Raw genomic sequence first — 17,104 nt, forward strand, 5'->3', positions numbered from 1 at the left:
TTGAATTAATATTATCGTGATATAATAAAGTAATCATTAGTATTGATAAGTAACAGCAATACCAATAAATCATAACAAGTTACCATATACATGTCTCGCGAAAAAACGTATACCGCTTTGTATGCTAAGTAAGAGTACAGAGTACGTTGAATAAACGTTATAGGCAAACGAGCGTTCGATTTCCTAGATTAACTTAAAATAAAAAATATCCCTGTATGCATAGTAAGTATGTAAATTGTGTTTAAACGAGTTATCCCGAGGGTAAGGGTGAGTGATGCGAAACGCGTGAGCAATCATTGCGATCAACTCCCGCGCATGGAAATGACGGAAACGCACACACACGAAACACAACACACGGACAAAACACACACGCACACACACAGATACAACAGTAATCCATTGTTAAAAACATGTCTATGTTAATAAGTCGATAACGACGTCATGCAAAGCTTTTTTTAGTTTTTGTTACATTTTATGTAATAGGGTAATGAATTGCATTGCATCGGATAATGACATACCAAATAGATTATATTCTACAGTCGATTTAAACTGGTTTGCCAATGATGCTTTTTATATAAAAACGAGCGTTTAGTGTTCGACTATGGCCGTAAAAAAGTATCAAATGATTTTCAGAGAGGATTCTTTCTTAAATACCAAAACCGTTTGGAATCATCTAAAAACGACATATTTACGTACAGAGAACTTTATTTTCATATTTATAGCATCACTATGGATTATATGTTGAATTAGAAACACTTTTTTTATGTCGTAAAGTTGAAATTCCGATACGACGATATTTTACAATATCTTCTCAATATACCTACTTCTGAAAATTTTGGTAAAGTATAATATTTGAATACATATTTCCAGTGTCAGGTATGGATAAGATATATGTATTTTTATATACGTAGAAAATATAAAGTTTCTCTGTTTGTAATATATAGAAAATATAGAGCGCTACCGATTTGTATATAAACGAACCTATATTTAATGAGAGCTGTTTTGCGTTATAAAGTAAATGAAAAACATGTAAATAACGTTACGATGCATGAGCACAGAGCGATAAGCTTCAAAATATTATCTATTGCGTTAAAAAAAAAAGTAATTGCACTTTAGAAATCACGTGTTTACGCACACATTCGAATTAAGTAATTAATGAGTCCAGGACGTATCGGCCGACAATCTGAACGCTCTCATCTGTAATGTGTTAGCTGTTAAAATTGACGATTATAATATTTTGCTGTTAGGTACTCATGGATCGCCACAGTTGCGCCCTCTTTTATCGATCTATCGGCGGATGTGATTACTATCACACGATAACCGTTGCGTAGAATACATTTTTAGTAAAAAAAAAAAAACAATCATGATAATGCACGTCCTAGTATGGGATAGGAGCTTGTTTATGCAAATAAATACACTAATTAAAAAGGGAATTATTATCAATCTTGTTAGCATGCGGAGTGGCAGCAAAAACTTAGTTTGCCCCACCGGGATAGGTTCATTGTCATTGAACGTTATACTAGCTGACTGCTCTATTGACGCTCTAATAGATACTTCGTTATGTAATCGTCATTACGATATAAAATGTATTATAAAATATCACCAAAATCTTGATACGTTTCCGAAAGATTCTCAGTCCGTTACGCATTATAAGTCCTTTGTTTATAGAATTCCTTTTAAAGCGGCTTAAAAAGGAATGGGGTCGGAGTTGAAGTAAAGGGTTCCACAGAATGCCATATCGCCGGCTTAATCTTAGCGAGCAAATTAGGATTAATTGAACTTTTTCCTTTTAATTCTTAGAGTCTTTGTACTCGCTCGTAATACGTTCAACATGTCTCTGTAGGAAATATCGAGAGATGTTGCAACGTTGCTAAAATAATATTTATTGAACTCAGCTCTAAAAATTATCAAGGGCCAATAACATCCATATTATCTTAAAGAATAGTAGGCAATTAAAACTTGTATAAAATGCTGTTAAATAAATGGTAGCCTATTAACGCAATCATTAATATTCAGGCATTTATACGCATATATCATCTATTAATAACATTAGCTTAATTGATTAGTTACCGAAACCAAAAACGATTAGGAGTAGCTATTAAATAAACGATTCGCATGTTAAATAAAGCTAATTAATACTATTAAAAATAAATAAATGTAAATATACTAGTACGTACATTTGTAACTATGTAACATATTATTAAAGTTTTAACAGCTCTATGTTGGTGTGTACGCAAAGTGCGTTTCAAACTGAATTAAGGGGTTGGGGGGTTAGTATCTATAACCCGATGTCGGTTATGGGCTCTCAGGTGTGACGCGGCGGAAACCCACTATCATTAGCCTACCCACATGTAGTACGCGATGTTTACGCGAAACGCTTCTGTGTGGGTGGGACGGATTAGGAGAGCTTTTTTAACGTATTTATGATATGGCTTTCGTTATTTATACTTATTCAGTGTTCTATTCCTTATTTCCTTGTTGCTAGGACTACAATACGTTTTTACGTAAGTTAAACTCTGTCCATGAAACTGTCTATATACATATATGGCTATAATAAATTAAATGAACGAATTCTTCTCATCAGGTTATTTTATTTAATTTAATATCTGTTATTTATATTCCTTAAACGAGTTTCCAAAAGCAAAGAAGGTTATCAAACCGGCGCGTGTCTTTCCGAACATAACATATTACTTGAATTAATTTTAATAATGTGTATATCTCGATAAGCTAGAGACATTTAAATAATAATATTATTGTTAATCTATTATATTATGTTCTAAAACATTATTTGGATTTATATGTTATACAGCTGTTATAGAAGTTTTTTTTTAATTTATTATTATCTAAGTGTTATTTATTCTTTACGCTGCAGTCCCGCCCTGAGTCCCGAGCGGCGACATACACGGATACACACACGGTTAGCATTAAATACTATTAATTTCCAATAATAATCACATGCGGGTGCTTCATGCTTTTGTCGTGTTTAGTAATGAAAGCACAATTTAGCTACTTCAAGCTTTAACTTATATAAGTTTATCTTAAGTAATATTACGGTCGTTAAAGTATCCATATCAATTAAAACAAAAAGCGTAACGTATTCACATTGTTAGCGGCGCCGTAACTTACATTAAATAATATGAGTGGTACGTAAAATATTCTTTGTAATATTATAAGTAATACGATTGCAATGATACGAACCGAATTTACATATCGTCAACGTTCACTATAATTAAACACGCATCTACATCTGCAAGGTGCGTAATTGGCGTAATATCTTGCATCAATGCCAACATAATTGCAAACAGACTAATTTTCACTTACGGAGCAGTTGTACGCTTATAACTGATAGGTTATTTATTTATTTAACGCTGAAATCAGAGTTTATATAGAGTTTTAATAGGAACTAACTAGCGTCTAGCCCTTTGACACTCCAATTTAGAGCTCTCTGACATCAGCTCCGGGATAGGTGATAGCATAAGTGCCTATATTTAGAATCTGTGCGTCTGATTAATGCACGTTTTAATGCCGGCTATAGTTAAATCGCCAATTGACATCGTAACCCTGGTCTAGATGTTGATCTCGTCCCGATTGTAAGTTGTGTTGAAGCATGATATGTATTAAGGAAAAGAATACCGCTGATCAATAATTATAAGACATAAAAATATATGTATCATTTAGAGAAACTGTATAAGCATTTAAATGAAACTAGTATTATTCGGATATACTACGCGGATTTTTAGATAAGTTTTTAAATAATAAAATCCGCGTAGTATATCCGAATAATACTAGTTTCATTTAAATGAATAAAACTCGCGAAAATCTTAGATCTCAAACTGTATAAGCAATAAATTATTATCAAAGAATGAAGTATATAATTGATATAAACATAACACAAAGTGTAATATTAAAGTTATACTAATGTCTGTGGTCACAAACGTCGGTTTTAACAATAGATTACGGCTAGCTATCGGACGGATGCGATAGCGGTAATAGTGGTGTATCGTGTAGATGTTGTTATCGATGTTATTTTAGTACGCTTGTGGGAATTTATATTTTGTGGTCAAATAGTATACAAATAATGGCGATCATGCCAATTATAATTTACAAACTTAAAAAAAATACATCATAAACGGCGAATAACAGACGGATAATACGCACACGCTTAGGGCGGTCCCATAAATCGTTTTAATATGCATACACCTGCCATCGATTTTTTGTTTTAAGTGACAGTAAATATACATTTATTTACAAAATATGGTGCTTAGGACCTATAAGGAGATTACAGCATACAATTATTCATCATTATGTGTTTCGGGAAAGGCTATGATAAATACATCAACAGCATATCAAAGCTGGTAAAGTTCAACGCTCAAAGTGCATAATCGTAGTAATCGGGCGGCCAAATGTCATCGACCCACTTATCTCATCCGCCATCCCTTTTACAATTACAACAACAAATGAGTAAGAGTGCACTGATATGCGTCCGCGCATCGATACGATGCAGAGGAATAAAATCCTGTGTGAACGAACTCTAATCTCTGTTTTGTGGCAGCTTCCAGAGCCGAGATGCGCACTCACTGATAGATTGACAATGAATCATGATCCTTGTCATATGTAGACAATGGACGTCAAATAACTTCTCTATTAATACATTATGTTAAGGTGGCTGAAATACTTTGGGAACTAATCTTACGGTCGTAGCAAAATATGTTGTTCCAAACGATAATGATCTATGGATAGACGAAAATACTATTTTATTGTTATATTATTATGGTTATTTGTTACGAAAAAGAATAATTTTTAAAGAAATATAGTGACAGAAGCTGTGTTACGTATGACTAGATTTAAAGTCTACTCAAATTTTATTACATTCTGTCTCAAAGATAATTATTCTATACAGCCAAAACCTGAAATGTGATCCCAACAAAAAATTCTTAAATTTATAATTCCTATGTTCTCGGTAAAACAGCTAAATATGATATATTGAATATAATGTATTTTGTTATTTCAAGACAAATCTTAAATATATTCCTTTCTTTATATCTCACTAAAGTTATATATTGAAGCAAATAAATATTTTATTTCGCTTCTATTCGTTTCTGCTCCATGTTAACTTTTGAACCATAAATTATAAATCAGGTAGACACCATTGATATTCACCCGGGCGTACCGTTAGGCAGATGATCCTATTTGTAAAGTTGTTGTTTAAAAAGATTTAACTGACGTAATGGGATAAACAATGCCACGGATTTCTTATTCATTGTCGAAGTCATAAAATGCAGGTAAGCGCTACCTCACTTACAAGAAAGATCTCCTTAATTGCCTTAACAGAATCCCTCTGTTTTGATTCCCCGACACGTTTGGAGCTCGGGACAAAAACTCTGATTGTAAGGTTTCCATCTTAAAATGAGATTTCTCAAATTGTTTACGACAATTACTGTCGGTGGACAAAATTATGAGTGGTTTATAATCAAATTCCATAAATATTTCATCTTTGCTTTTCCTGGTACGCGTACGTTCAGAATGAGAATGTTCTAACAACAGTTTCAACGGATTACCGATAATAATGCAACATTCTTTCAAGTTGTGTTCAAACAAACTTCTTTGTAACTAATATTCAGTCATTCGAAGGGCAGACGCACACGTCATTACAACGATGTATTCAATCCCAATGCACTTTACTTAGAAACTGAACTGTCGAATAATAAGTGCATTGTGTGACCGTATACGTATCACACGGATTAGTGAGAGGAATACTAAATGTCGATAATTTGCAGCGCTCCTAATTTATCTTTCGACATTCGGACTGTATTGTCAAAATATATACTAATTGGTTAATTAAGTATGCTTCGATGTTATAGTCTCATTATAATTCAATTTATATGTCCATGTATCATGCGAAGACCATAATATGTAAAACAGCGGCCACTTCAACTTATAAATGAATTTAAATTCACATGTCGCGCGTTATTAGTATAATGTCAGCTAGTTATTACAGATAGCGATGTCGCGGGCGGCTTCTTAATCTGCCCAATAACGGTCTATGATACCTAGGATCGGGGGTTCCGATCGAGGTGAATGACATGTGAGCATATCGATTCAATATGGCTAGCGTCAGAGCGCGCGCCACGCACTTCCGACGCGACGGATTTGCCGGAATCGACGCGGGCGCATCAAAAGACTTTGCAAAATTCGGACGGAGGCGCGCGCGCGTGAATCCATTTGAATATTATTTTTATGTGCCGCCATGGGAACGGTTATTGTACGTACCATCGCGACTGACATTTGACGGAATTTTTAATGATATCCTCATATTCCTAAATATAACCATGTAATATATATCACGGAAACATTTTGGCATTACATATTTCATTCGCCTACAAAACTTTAGTGTTTTTGGAAACATTCGTAAAATGTTAAATGGAATCTTAAATCGAGAGGAATAACAACCGCAATTTAATTTCAAAAAATGTCGCCTTATAATTAAATATAATATTTTTTCGCTCGGATACGCTGCATCCAAATTTCGCAAGCTCGAAGCCCACACGGGCTTTCTTGCTACTTACATCTCACGTTTTTGAGTAGCCGTAATATTTAAATTGCCGACATAGCTCCTGCGGGCATACCTTGCATGGGAATGTACACTGGCGGTCCTCAAAACCAGCTTTTACCGAATGCGATATGCGTTGTCCAAACATCATCGTCGAACTCCTTCTCTGTCTGTCTCGGAGGCAATGAACTGCGAAGACAAAGAGGCGCTGATGGAAAGTATGGCTACTTTTACTGGACGTTTCTTACATCAGCAAACGCATCCCGCCTAAAATTTTGCATGGATGTGTCGCGCATGCGAAAATGTAGTCTGCGGCGCTCGGCGCAGCGACGCAGGCGCACGTCCGCGACATTACCTGCCGATGCATATTAATTGAGAAGGAAGTTTTGTCAATAATATCTAATGTGCCCCGAGCTCCGCCGCGGTCCCATTCATAGCTTTTTGTTGTTACTGCGTTTCAAGAGTTCCAACGCGAGCTAGACGCTCCTTATAAAATATTGCAATATTGCATAATTTATGACCCACGTCGTAAAAACAATCAAGTTTATTATTCAAGCGCACCGATAGCCTCGCTGTGTATCTGTAGTGTCGCTGATGTTTTAACTGGGTTATTTCATTTAATCGCATCTACTTGAATGTTAATTAGAGATAATCATCAGGCGAATACATAATCTCCTGATAGATTACGGACAGTAACGCTTTGAGTGTATATATCTGGAGTATACGAGTTATGATAATATTATAATTGTCTGAATGATATCTACTAACAATTATAGATATTGAAGTACCTAAAGAAGTCGAATTTACTGGAAGATATTACACATGGAGTATTTATTATTTATTTATCTTTAAATGACTTGGTTGCATTAAACAGACTAGAATATGAAAAATAATATCAGAATTGTAACAAATCGTCTATTCCATTGATATCTTAGATCTTGGATTAGGATATGGATAAGAAATAAAAAAAATGATTGCTGAGATTGTTACGATTAAAAATTACCTACATACATTTGAATGAGGCTAATTTTATAGCTTTGTACATTACATTTTTAACAATTTAAGCAGAATATTATTAAACCTCATTTATATTTTACGGTTTATTAAATTATGAACAAAACATCGTCCCAGCTTATAGATTAAAAATATAATTATCCGTATTCAATTCGATAAGCTATTTTAATACTCAATTAATCCCGTATTATGTTACTGTCTCAGCTATCATAAGAAGAATCCCACCAAATGTCTTTAAATATTTAACGAATATATCGAAAGTCTCAATAGATACATAATATATATATATATATATATATATAAAGTCACGAGGATAATCTGTGCGTTCTATAGATAAAGTTAATGAGGCAGCTATCTATCACAGGCGGATTAATCGATTGCACAGATTTCTTTATCGCTCCGTAGTCGGTGTCCGTGCTTTGTTCAGACGATTACGAGATTATTTTTTTTGAATTTGATTAGATCATTGATAGCGTTGACGGACGTTGGATAGTTTTTGTGTCTTGTTCGGGATTCGTTATCATGAGCGGATTTGGGTTTAAAGATTTTTTATTGAATATTATGTATTGATATGCTTTTATTGATAGCGTTTATGAAAATATCAACGGATGTTTGTTTTTGAAATAATTTTACTTATACTTTGTGTATTGTTAATTTTATTGATACAGTTTCTGAATGGAAGGAAATATGTGTAAAAACCGTTGGGTATTTTTATTATTTAATACTTTCGTCGCTTTTGTAAGTGAGATTGGATGCACTTCTTGTAATTTTACATTACAAAAACGATGACGGAGACTTAATGATTGTTTCCAAGTTTTATATTAAAACCTATACTTACGGGCTAAAGAAAACTGATTGCAATTGTAACTGAAAATTTAGGTCAGAATAATGGCAACGATCTGAATTTTAGTCAAATTTAATCAAAAATACGTTTGTTACCTTCCCATGCTAATATATTAAGAAAGTGCTTATTTAGAGATATTTATCCCTTTATTTATTATGAACAAATCTGTAAGTAGATACTATATAACTAAAAACACACATAGTTTTTAATTTAACCTTATAACAGTAAACCTGATGTAACCACGATCTTCCGTTTATTGCTCACACGTTAGCTAAAGCCCAACAAATTAAGTTAGCACATTGAAGCCTGAACCATTTGTTTCCAATTAAGTGGCCGCTGGCGTCCACAAAATGCCCTCCTGTGTTTATCCCGTCCAAAAATAGTACAAATGACACTAATTACGCCCAAGTAGCGGACCAGTGCTAATGTCTTGCTCACACAGTTCCGATTCAATCCTACATTGGTACTATTTGTGTATAATATTTAGAATCATATCATATACATACAAAGCCATATATTCGTTGTTATGAGTAACGTTTGATATGAAATGTCCATTGAAAAATATCATCCGTATCATCAATGAGACAAATTACACTTAATTTGTAAGCAAAGATAAGGAATTCGGTAAATATTTGACATGTAATAACGAACGTGGGAATTAGGGAATTGACAGTCAATTAATATGATAATTAGAGTTTTTATTTATTTAGGAACTAACATTGGAAAGATATAACCTTTATTTAATGTTTTATTTAGTTATTAAAATTCATAAAGAAATAAATAATAATAATAATATAAAAGTTACCAAATTTAAAGCTTTACTTAAAAAATAATGGTGTCCATAATTGTGATTTATAAAGATATATTTTTCTTCGACAGGAACGCGTTTCTCTCTTGAATTGGAGCATGCTGAAAAAGACGGTACATTTTTTTATATACTAACTCTGCAAACAGCATCACCATAATTTATTCTCGTATTTTAAATATCAAAATATAATTATATTTTTAATCGTGCCCGTTACTAAGTTTCTATAGTAAATCTTCTCAATAGTTTGATATGTTTTAAAAAGGATTTTTTTTATATAAAAATCGCTTAAATTTTTATTAGATACTGTAAATATAATATGAGATTTCGGTTATATTATCCCACTGGCATAGTATTCTTGTCGTTCCCGACTCGTACTACGACGGATGTATAACAAGACAATCGTATGCCCTTGGAATAAATGAGGTAAGACCAGAAGTACGACCTGCATAGGAATAGACCACCCTAACTGTTGTTCGATGGTGAGAAAGTACTGTTTCAGCATCGCCGCAAAGAAAACAAACGTCTTGTTTATTTAATAGAATTAAGAATTATTAAAATTAAAGTTATATAATATGAATAATCCAATGTTACTCATTTGAGATAAAAAAAATTGTGGTGAAATTGGCTTTCTGATGTTAATTCTTTTTGATCTTTTTAATAACGTTGTAAAATATCACAAGATAATTTTAATAGCTTACATATTGTTGGGTAAAAACTTCGACTATCTTCAGTTCCTGTTTCCTTCATGCAAATTCATATTAATTTTGCTGACACCCTGAATCTATCTGTAGTCCTTGGAGTACGAACAGCAACTATTTGCTTCCATGAATATCTCTGAATCTTTATAGTCTACGAATGACTAAAGCAAGTAGATCATATGTCTTAAAATGAGTAGTGCCGGCTGACACAAATGTTAACAAGCGACGACTTCTTATCCTTATTGAGCTTAACCAGAGTCTGAAGATAAACGAGCTTACAGCTACTGCCGTACTTAAGTTGGACGGGTTTGAGGCAATAAAACGCATTAAAGTCATAATATTCAGTTTCGGTACGTAATGTGACACCGGTTTGGTGTGTAAATAATTGTGTTTAGCTTAAATTATCAAGTTAAAACTTCTAACCGTAAAAACATATGGTTAATGACACGCATTAAGTGTATTAGTTAATGACCATTCATCCAAATAGGTCCAATTAAAATTCATTTCAAGTTGCTGACATGTCAGAAGAATTCGCGAAATTAATTCATCATGAGGCTTTCTTCTTTAAGGATTATTATATTTGCTAGGTCTTATTAGAGTATTTTTTTATTTTGTGTTGGTATTAAATAAGCCTGCATACAACTGAACGATTACTTTTCTTGGAATCATGATGAAATTTACAGTTTTTTTTTTTTAATACATTTTAACATCAACTTTGAACGTGATATTACGGAGACGTTCGTAATGATACAAATATATTCGACTTGCGTAATATTTTATATATCGAGTAGTTTATCATTTTATCCGTAAAGCCGTGATTATAGTTGTAGAAAAAAAAAACGAAGGGTCACGTCCGTGGCACGGTGACGATCGTTGAGATAACTCACTGATGTAATTACAACGCGTCGAACATAAATCCAGATTTGGTACAAATTATCTAACACACGGTCATTAAGTGCCTTATAACGGAGAACGTATCATAACATACTAAATCCGTATATATATTTGTATGTTTGCATATACATTATCGTTGTTATGAATTTATAACATTCATAATAATTAAATCAATAAAAAAAAGTATATAAATAACACTCTTTAAATAACATGTACATGCATATAAAAATTACAACGTCTGTCTTTTTAAAACAATTCAAACCGTAGGAACTATTTGTTATGAAAGAAACCATATGAATATACATCTAAATATTATAATGATTTTGTAATTGATTCTCCTAACTGTCGGTCCGTGTGTATCGAACGTAACACTGTTATCTCAATATCGTCATAAAGTAATGCTATCGTACTTTTGTATATAAATTAACGTCCATTATAAAAAAAACTTCCATTCAATTTAGTTTCATATATTAATTTGTATATTTGTTAAAACAGTATAGCGCAACCTTCTCGTACATTGATGAAGCAAATTTTATGAAAAAAATATTTTTTATCGTCACACAATATGTAAAATTCAATTACAATACAATATTCATACTAACATTATAGAGAAAGTTTATTCGATAATTAATTTAATAATTATTTAATCCTATTTTACGAAACTTCCAGAACTCGAACCTTACTCGAATAACATTCATATGCATGATTTAAGAATGTCATTTTATTATATTATATTAAAAAAAATTCAAAAATGGCCGCATACAGAAAAACATCAACTAATCCCGATGACAGCTGAAGAATTAAAAGATAAGCCTTCATGATATATAAATACAAGATGTTTCTAAACGCTATCTCGTACAAATATATGGGACATAAATTAATCGGCTTACATACAAAACGCGTAATGCTATGTAAATTTTACTATCGTGTTTGGGTATCTGTGTGTCATAGCTCATCTGATAAGTTTTGATCCTTGTCTGGATCTGCCGAGCAACTGGTCTTGATACTGAAATTATCTAGGACGGATTATACAACGAATAATAGTTTTTGATAATTTTTTTAATGTGTTTAAAACTATCATTCGGGTTGAATATATCACTGCGATTTCCTCATAGCCTGCGTGAAGAAATGTTAGCTAAAATAAAATGGATTCAATCAAATTTTTCTAACAAGATTGTTATGGAAAAACAATAGTGTAAAATCTGCCTTACAATATAATAATAGTATTTAAATAAAAGCATTTAATGATAAGTCTGCAAACATTAAACATGTATTATTCCGTGTGATCTTACATGACATTAATGTAAGTGACAGTAGTTGAGCTTTGTTTGCGCTAACACTATTTAGTTACCTACTTACGGATGAGGTTTATACTTTATATCAATCTGTCTGATAAAACTTGTGTCGCAATAATTTTATTACGGGAATTATAATTCTTTAAGAATATAAAACGTCGTTACTAATACCGTTAACAATGGTTCGTGTTGTGAAATTTTGTTGGTGATAGCGATATCATCATGCTCTACGCCTATTTGTTTATTGATTATTTGTTAATTAGCGTTCATTCTTAATATAAACAAGTATCAAATTTATCAATATTTCCCACGTTATACATTCATAAATTAAATATTGAAATCTTTTAAATTATCAGTTGTTGTTATAATTCACATTAACGTAGATTAAATACTATTCACGACGGGTATATCAGGAGTTATGACAGTGTACAGATGGTGCTTTAGTTAATATGGTCTTGATATATTATTCTAAGTATTTCCTTTATCAAACACTCGTGTACATGAAGGGAATTAGTATGGAAGTTCTAGCTGGGCCTTCCTGAACTTCGAAAACTGAATCCGAAATGCAAATGGAGACGCCGATAAAAGCACACCAATTACAAGTAACTATACCGTCCGAAGCGTTCCGAAGCGTAATTGTGCAGCCGTGATTGTAGAGTTAGCACATAATACATTACAGTTTGTGTCACAACACAATCAGGCGCGAGGACGAATCAGGCGCCGAGAAGCGTAATCTGGGTTAACAGGGGTCAAACGGCATCACAAATTCCAATACGATATTAGACAGATCTGTCGGGTATCGGTATGACCAGTGGCTTCCTTGTTTAAAGTATTTTATTGTTGTCTATGATATGCTTCATAATAATTATTAACTATTTCGTCTTCGTAGTCGTTTTCTCTTACTTAGTCCATCACATTATTTATTTGATAACACCATTAAATTGTCATGACAAGGGTATGTATGTAAGAGTTTCAGTAAGTTATAATTTAATGTAAGTTTATTTATGGTCTGTGACGTTTCACAAATCTCGTTACGATGATTCGCGAGTCAACTGCGGTCGCAATGAGCGCAATCAGTGGCTGATTTCAAGAACGATTCGTATCTGACGCAATGAACAAGTGTCCAATTTGAATTTACTTGCCTTAAGTGGTTCGACTTTTGTTAGATTACTATAGACCGTTGACTCTGTTGTTTTATGTGTGGATTATTTTAGACGAATCTTTATTATTCCTTTACAATTTTTATTGTTTATTTGAAATTAGAAACTTTTTTGCTATGTTAGTATTACTATGATAGTATATGGATCAAAAGTGTATATTTTGGTTATATTGTTTCAGAGTCTGTCATCAGATTTGCGCCGCAGTAAGACACCACCACGACGATCGCCAGAGGAGCGGGCGGTGCCGCGGCCGCCCTCCGCGCCGGTACACGATCGACCTTCGCTCACACCGCACACACCTCACCTGTCGCCAAAGAAGGAGGCCTTCAACAACCTCCTCAATAAAGGAATAACAGGTCGGTGTCATAGGCTTTAATATTATGGAACAAAGATTTCATTCATCATTCATTATTTTAGAATCGACCCATCGTTGTGTTACTTTACACTTTATGTTAGAACTATTTCCTCGATATGACTTTATTATTATATGGACTGCAGTGGGTTCTTCTTTGAATTCTCCTGCATTTAACTTTAGTTGATAATAAAAATTCATCCAAATATTTTTAAACGAAGGAGGAACAAGTGTTGTGATATAAGACAAATTTTTCAATTTATTCAAAACTAGTTTTTGCCCGTTACTTCGGCCGCGTGAACATCGAAGTTGAGCGCAGAGATAAATATATAAAGCGTGCTAAAAGATTAGAAATTGTAAACCGCTGTTGGTCACAGCACAGTCTGTGTCACGTGACATCATATACAATACAACTGTTATACCCTGAACACGGGGACACTACTTGGAATTCCTGGATAAATTTTATCCTATATTTTATTTTGATATATGACCTATATTATTATAAAATTTTATCAATATCCATTGAATACTTTTTGCGTTAAAGAGCAACAAACTTACTTAATAACATCTTCACAAACTTTCGTATTTATAATATAAGTAAGATTTACATAGTTTTTGTTCCTGTGTAGCCTTTTAAGTATTACTACACATATGACAAACAATAAAAACTTAAAAAAAAATACATAAAACAAGGCTTGAATTTCTACAATATCAATTTAATTGTTCCATATATCTCAACTGTTTAAACCTTTTATGTAAATTCAAATATTGGTGTGACAGGAATTTATAACTGTAGCACTGAATTAATATCACAATCGGTCCACGTAAAGCGCACCACAAAAAGGTATACTGTGCAGTCCGGTTTCGTAGCTTCCGGCCACCAATTTTATTCAAGCGTATAATAAAAACAGTATTGACTGTATTATTTATAATATATATCAGATAATTAATTCGCTATACTTTATTAATTGCCGTAATTCACGATACGATTGCCAGTTTGAATTTCATGAGCTTCAGACATTGCGAATTCTTATTTTAAGAGGTTTGAGGAACGTTTTCGTATATACAAACATACATGTCATGTTCGTATAAACAATGCTTATTAAATAATACTTTTATATAGCTTTATTCAAAGTCTTTTCAGAGTAATCTTGTTATTTTTTTTTATTAAAATCCGTTCCAACATTAAAACGATACTTGTATAAATAACTTAGTTTATTGGTAGTCACGCGCGATCCCCATTGTTGAGACCGTGTCCATCTCGGCGTTAATCTGACGGTGTAATTGATTTACTGATATCTTACGTACAATGATCTGAGAGATTACATGGATATATATGCTACAAGTGCCATTTAACTTTATATTGGCATATAAACTCTTATATTTATACGTCTATGTTGTGTAAAAAAGATTTATATATATAAATGTATAAATTGGCACACGAATTATTGCTTAAAAAATTCAAAGTTTAATTTCATCAGAATCAAATATGATAAATCGGCAACTATAAATACATGAAGCTATACACCGAACTTTAATTCCCACCCGTGTGTATCCTGCGTAATAATTTCCCATTCATTCTCTTTATAAATCATAATCTCTAAATCTGATCGTATGTCCTGTTCTTTTTCATGTAAATCCGTATATTTGTCTCGCTCTAGTTCTTTTACCCCTTAAATCTAATCCGGGACATCCCGTCCGCCCGGTAAGGAGCTCAACGTATAAGCTGGCACACACGCAACAGACATTCATACACGCTGTATTCTCTCGGTTCACTTGGCTTATATAACGAGCCGAGTTGAAATAATATAACGTTAAACGGATTAATGTAAATAATATTACTATAGAATCTATTATTATAATGAAACGATTAATAATCATTTATTCGTCGTCTTCGTTACGGGTTCGATGCGTGAAATAATGTGGAAATTTTGTTATCTTACATTAGAATCTTAACATATTATTATTGTAGCGTGAATTTTGAAAGGGTTACCATGTAACCGACAAATCTCTTATGCTGGTAAGTAAGTCCATACTTTCTGTATTTATCAAGATCATCATTTCCATTGAGAAAATGCGTATGCAAAAAGTACAGTCTTTTCCCACATAATTATGATTGCATTTAGTCACACGCAATGGTGTTCTGCAGACGCATTCCGATGTAGATTTTAGATATAGTATTATATGTTTTTTTTTTTTTTTTTTTTAACGTTACATACTTTGTAGCTGTCGGCTTTTCATTCAGCTATGTATAGCCTCATTTGTCCCGAATAACGTATGTTAGTATTTAAATATATCCCCGATGTCGAATAAGCATCACCTGCTTTATTATAGCAAACGAAAGTGGTCCTAATACGGAAGCAATAGAGGTGAAAAAGTGATGATATAATAATTATACAGCGCGTGATCCGTCGTGATATTCAAAGAAACGGTGGCGAGTTAATACCAAACGGCTCTAATCGGGTGTTATAAATCATTATTAATTTCAAGTCTCGCCGATCCGCGATTAGCTTGCACAATACCCTCGGATAACTACAGAGATATATCTTTTGTCAATTCGTGTAAGTACCGACGGACGGTTACTTTTAAAATAAATAAAACACTAATAATATTTATTATAACAAAAGGCATTCACTCATTCTGTCCTAGTGTCTTTTAGTGTATTTTTATTCAAATCATATATGTATTTATACATAGTAATATGTGAATTAACATTTTTTACCATATAGTCTGGAAATTTTTTATTAAAAAAGACACTGGCACCGGATTAATATATTAGCACGGGCCACGAGCTCTTGAATTATGTATATGTTCATTAATTACGAAAGGAATCGCACATCGGAATATATTAGTTCAGCGTAAAGCTATACAACATGAACAATATAGAGAATTTTCAAATGTTTCTGCCGACTGTACAACGTCTGAAGCCGGTTTTAAAGATAAGCCGATTTATTTTTTATGCCCCGTATTTTTGATAGCACACCTTTATGCGTAAGTACGGAAAAGTATTGCTGTATGGGAAATACTTTATGATAATGTTAACTAACATTAACTATTCAACGTGTGACCGTAGGACGTATGTTATCAATCAAACAAGAATTTTAAATAAACATGTGATGTGATTTATATTTTACGAGCTCCATTTTATATCGTTTTAATGATCGCTGGACTTGTTTTCATTTTATTTCTACATAGCATCGAATCAATTTATACGGGAGATAATTCTGATCATCTCGACTAGTAGACGTGTATTTTTGAATGTATTTATTATATTTTATGTATCGTATATATTATTTAATCCGAGTTTCTACGTGTCCCGGGTATGAGAGGGTTAGTTCTGCTTTATCTCCGGGCGACACGAGGTTTATCCGGCCCAGATGATCCGGATAATGCTACCCTCTCTCTCGTGTATCGATTTATACCACCTACTCATTCCCTTTTTCCATTTCAATTTGAGTGCAACCCGTTCAAACATTCAAAGGTTGTTTT

General features: G+C 33.0%; 1 protein-coding gene across 2 annotated transcripts in view; it reads left to right on the forward strand.

The window, feature by feature from the left end:
• Nucleotides 1–17,104, forward strand: part of LOC116778878 (homeobox protein dve-1) — a 47,937-nt gene that overhangs the window by 7,747 nt on the left and 23,086 nt on the right. Inside the window, exons 2-3 of one of the 2 annotated variants that reach the window (XM_061529856.1) lie at nt 9,288–9,329; nt 13,442–13,619. In XM_061529856.1, coding sequence (XP_061385840.1) covers nt 9,288–9,329; nt 13,442–13,619 — 220 coding nt within the window. The remainder of the gene's footprint in view (nt 1–9,287; nt 9,330–13,441; nt 13,620–17,104) is intronic. The other variant, XM_061529857.1, reaches the window with a different exon arrangement.

Source organism: Danaus plexippus, chromosome 6 (assembly GCF_018135715.1).
Source record: "Danaus plexippus chromosome 6, MEX_DaPlex, whole genome shotgun sequence".
NCBI classification, from domain to species: Eukaryota; Metazoa; Arthropoda; class Insecta; order Lepidoptera; family Nymphalidae; genus Danaus; species Danaus plexippus.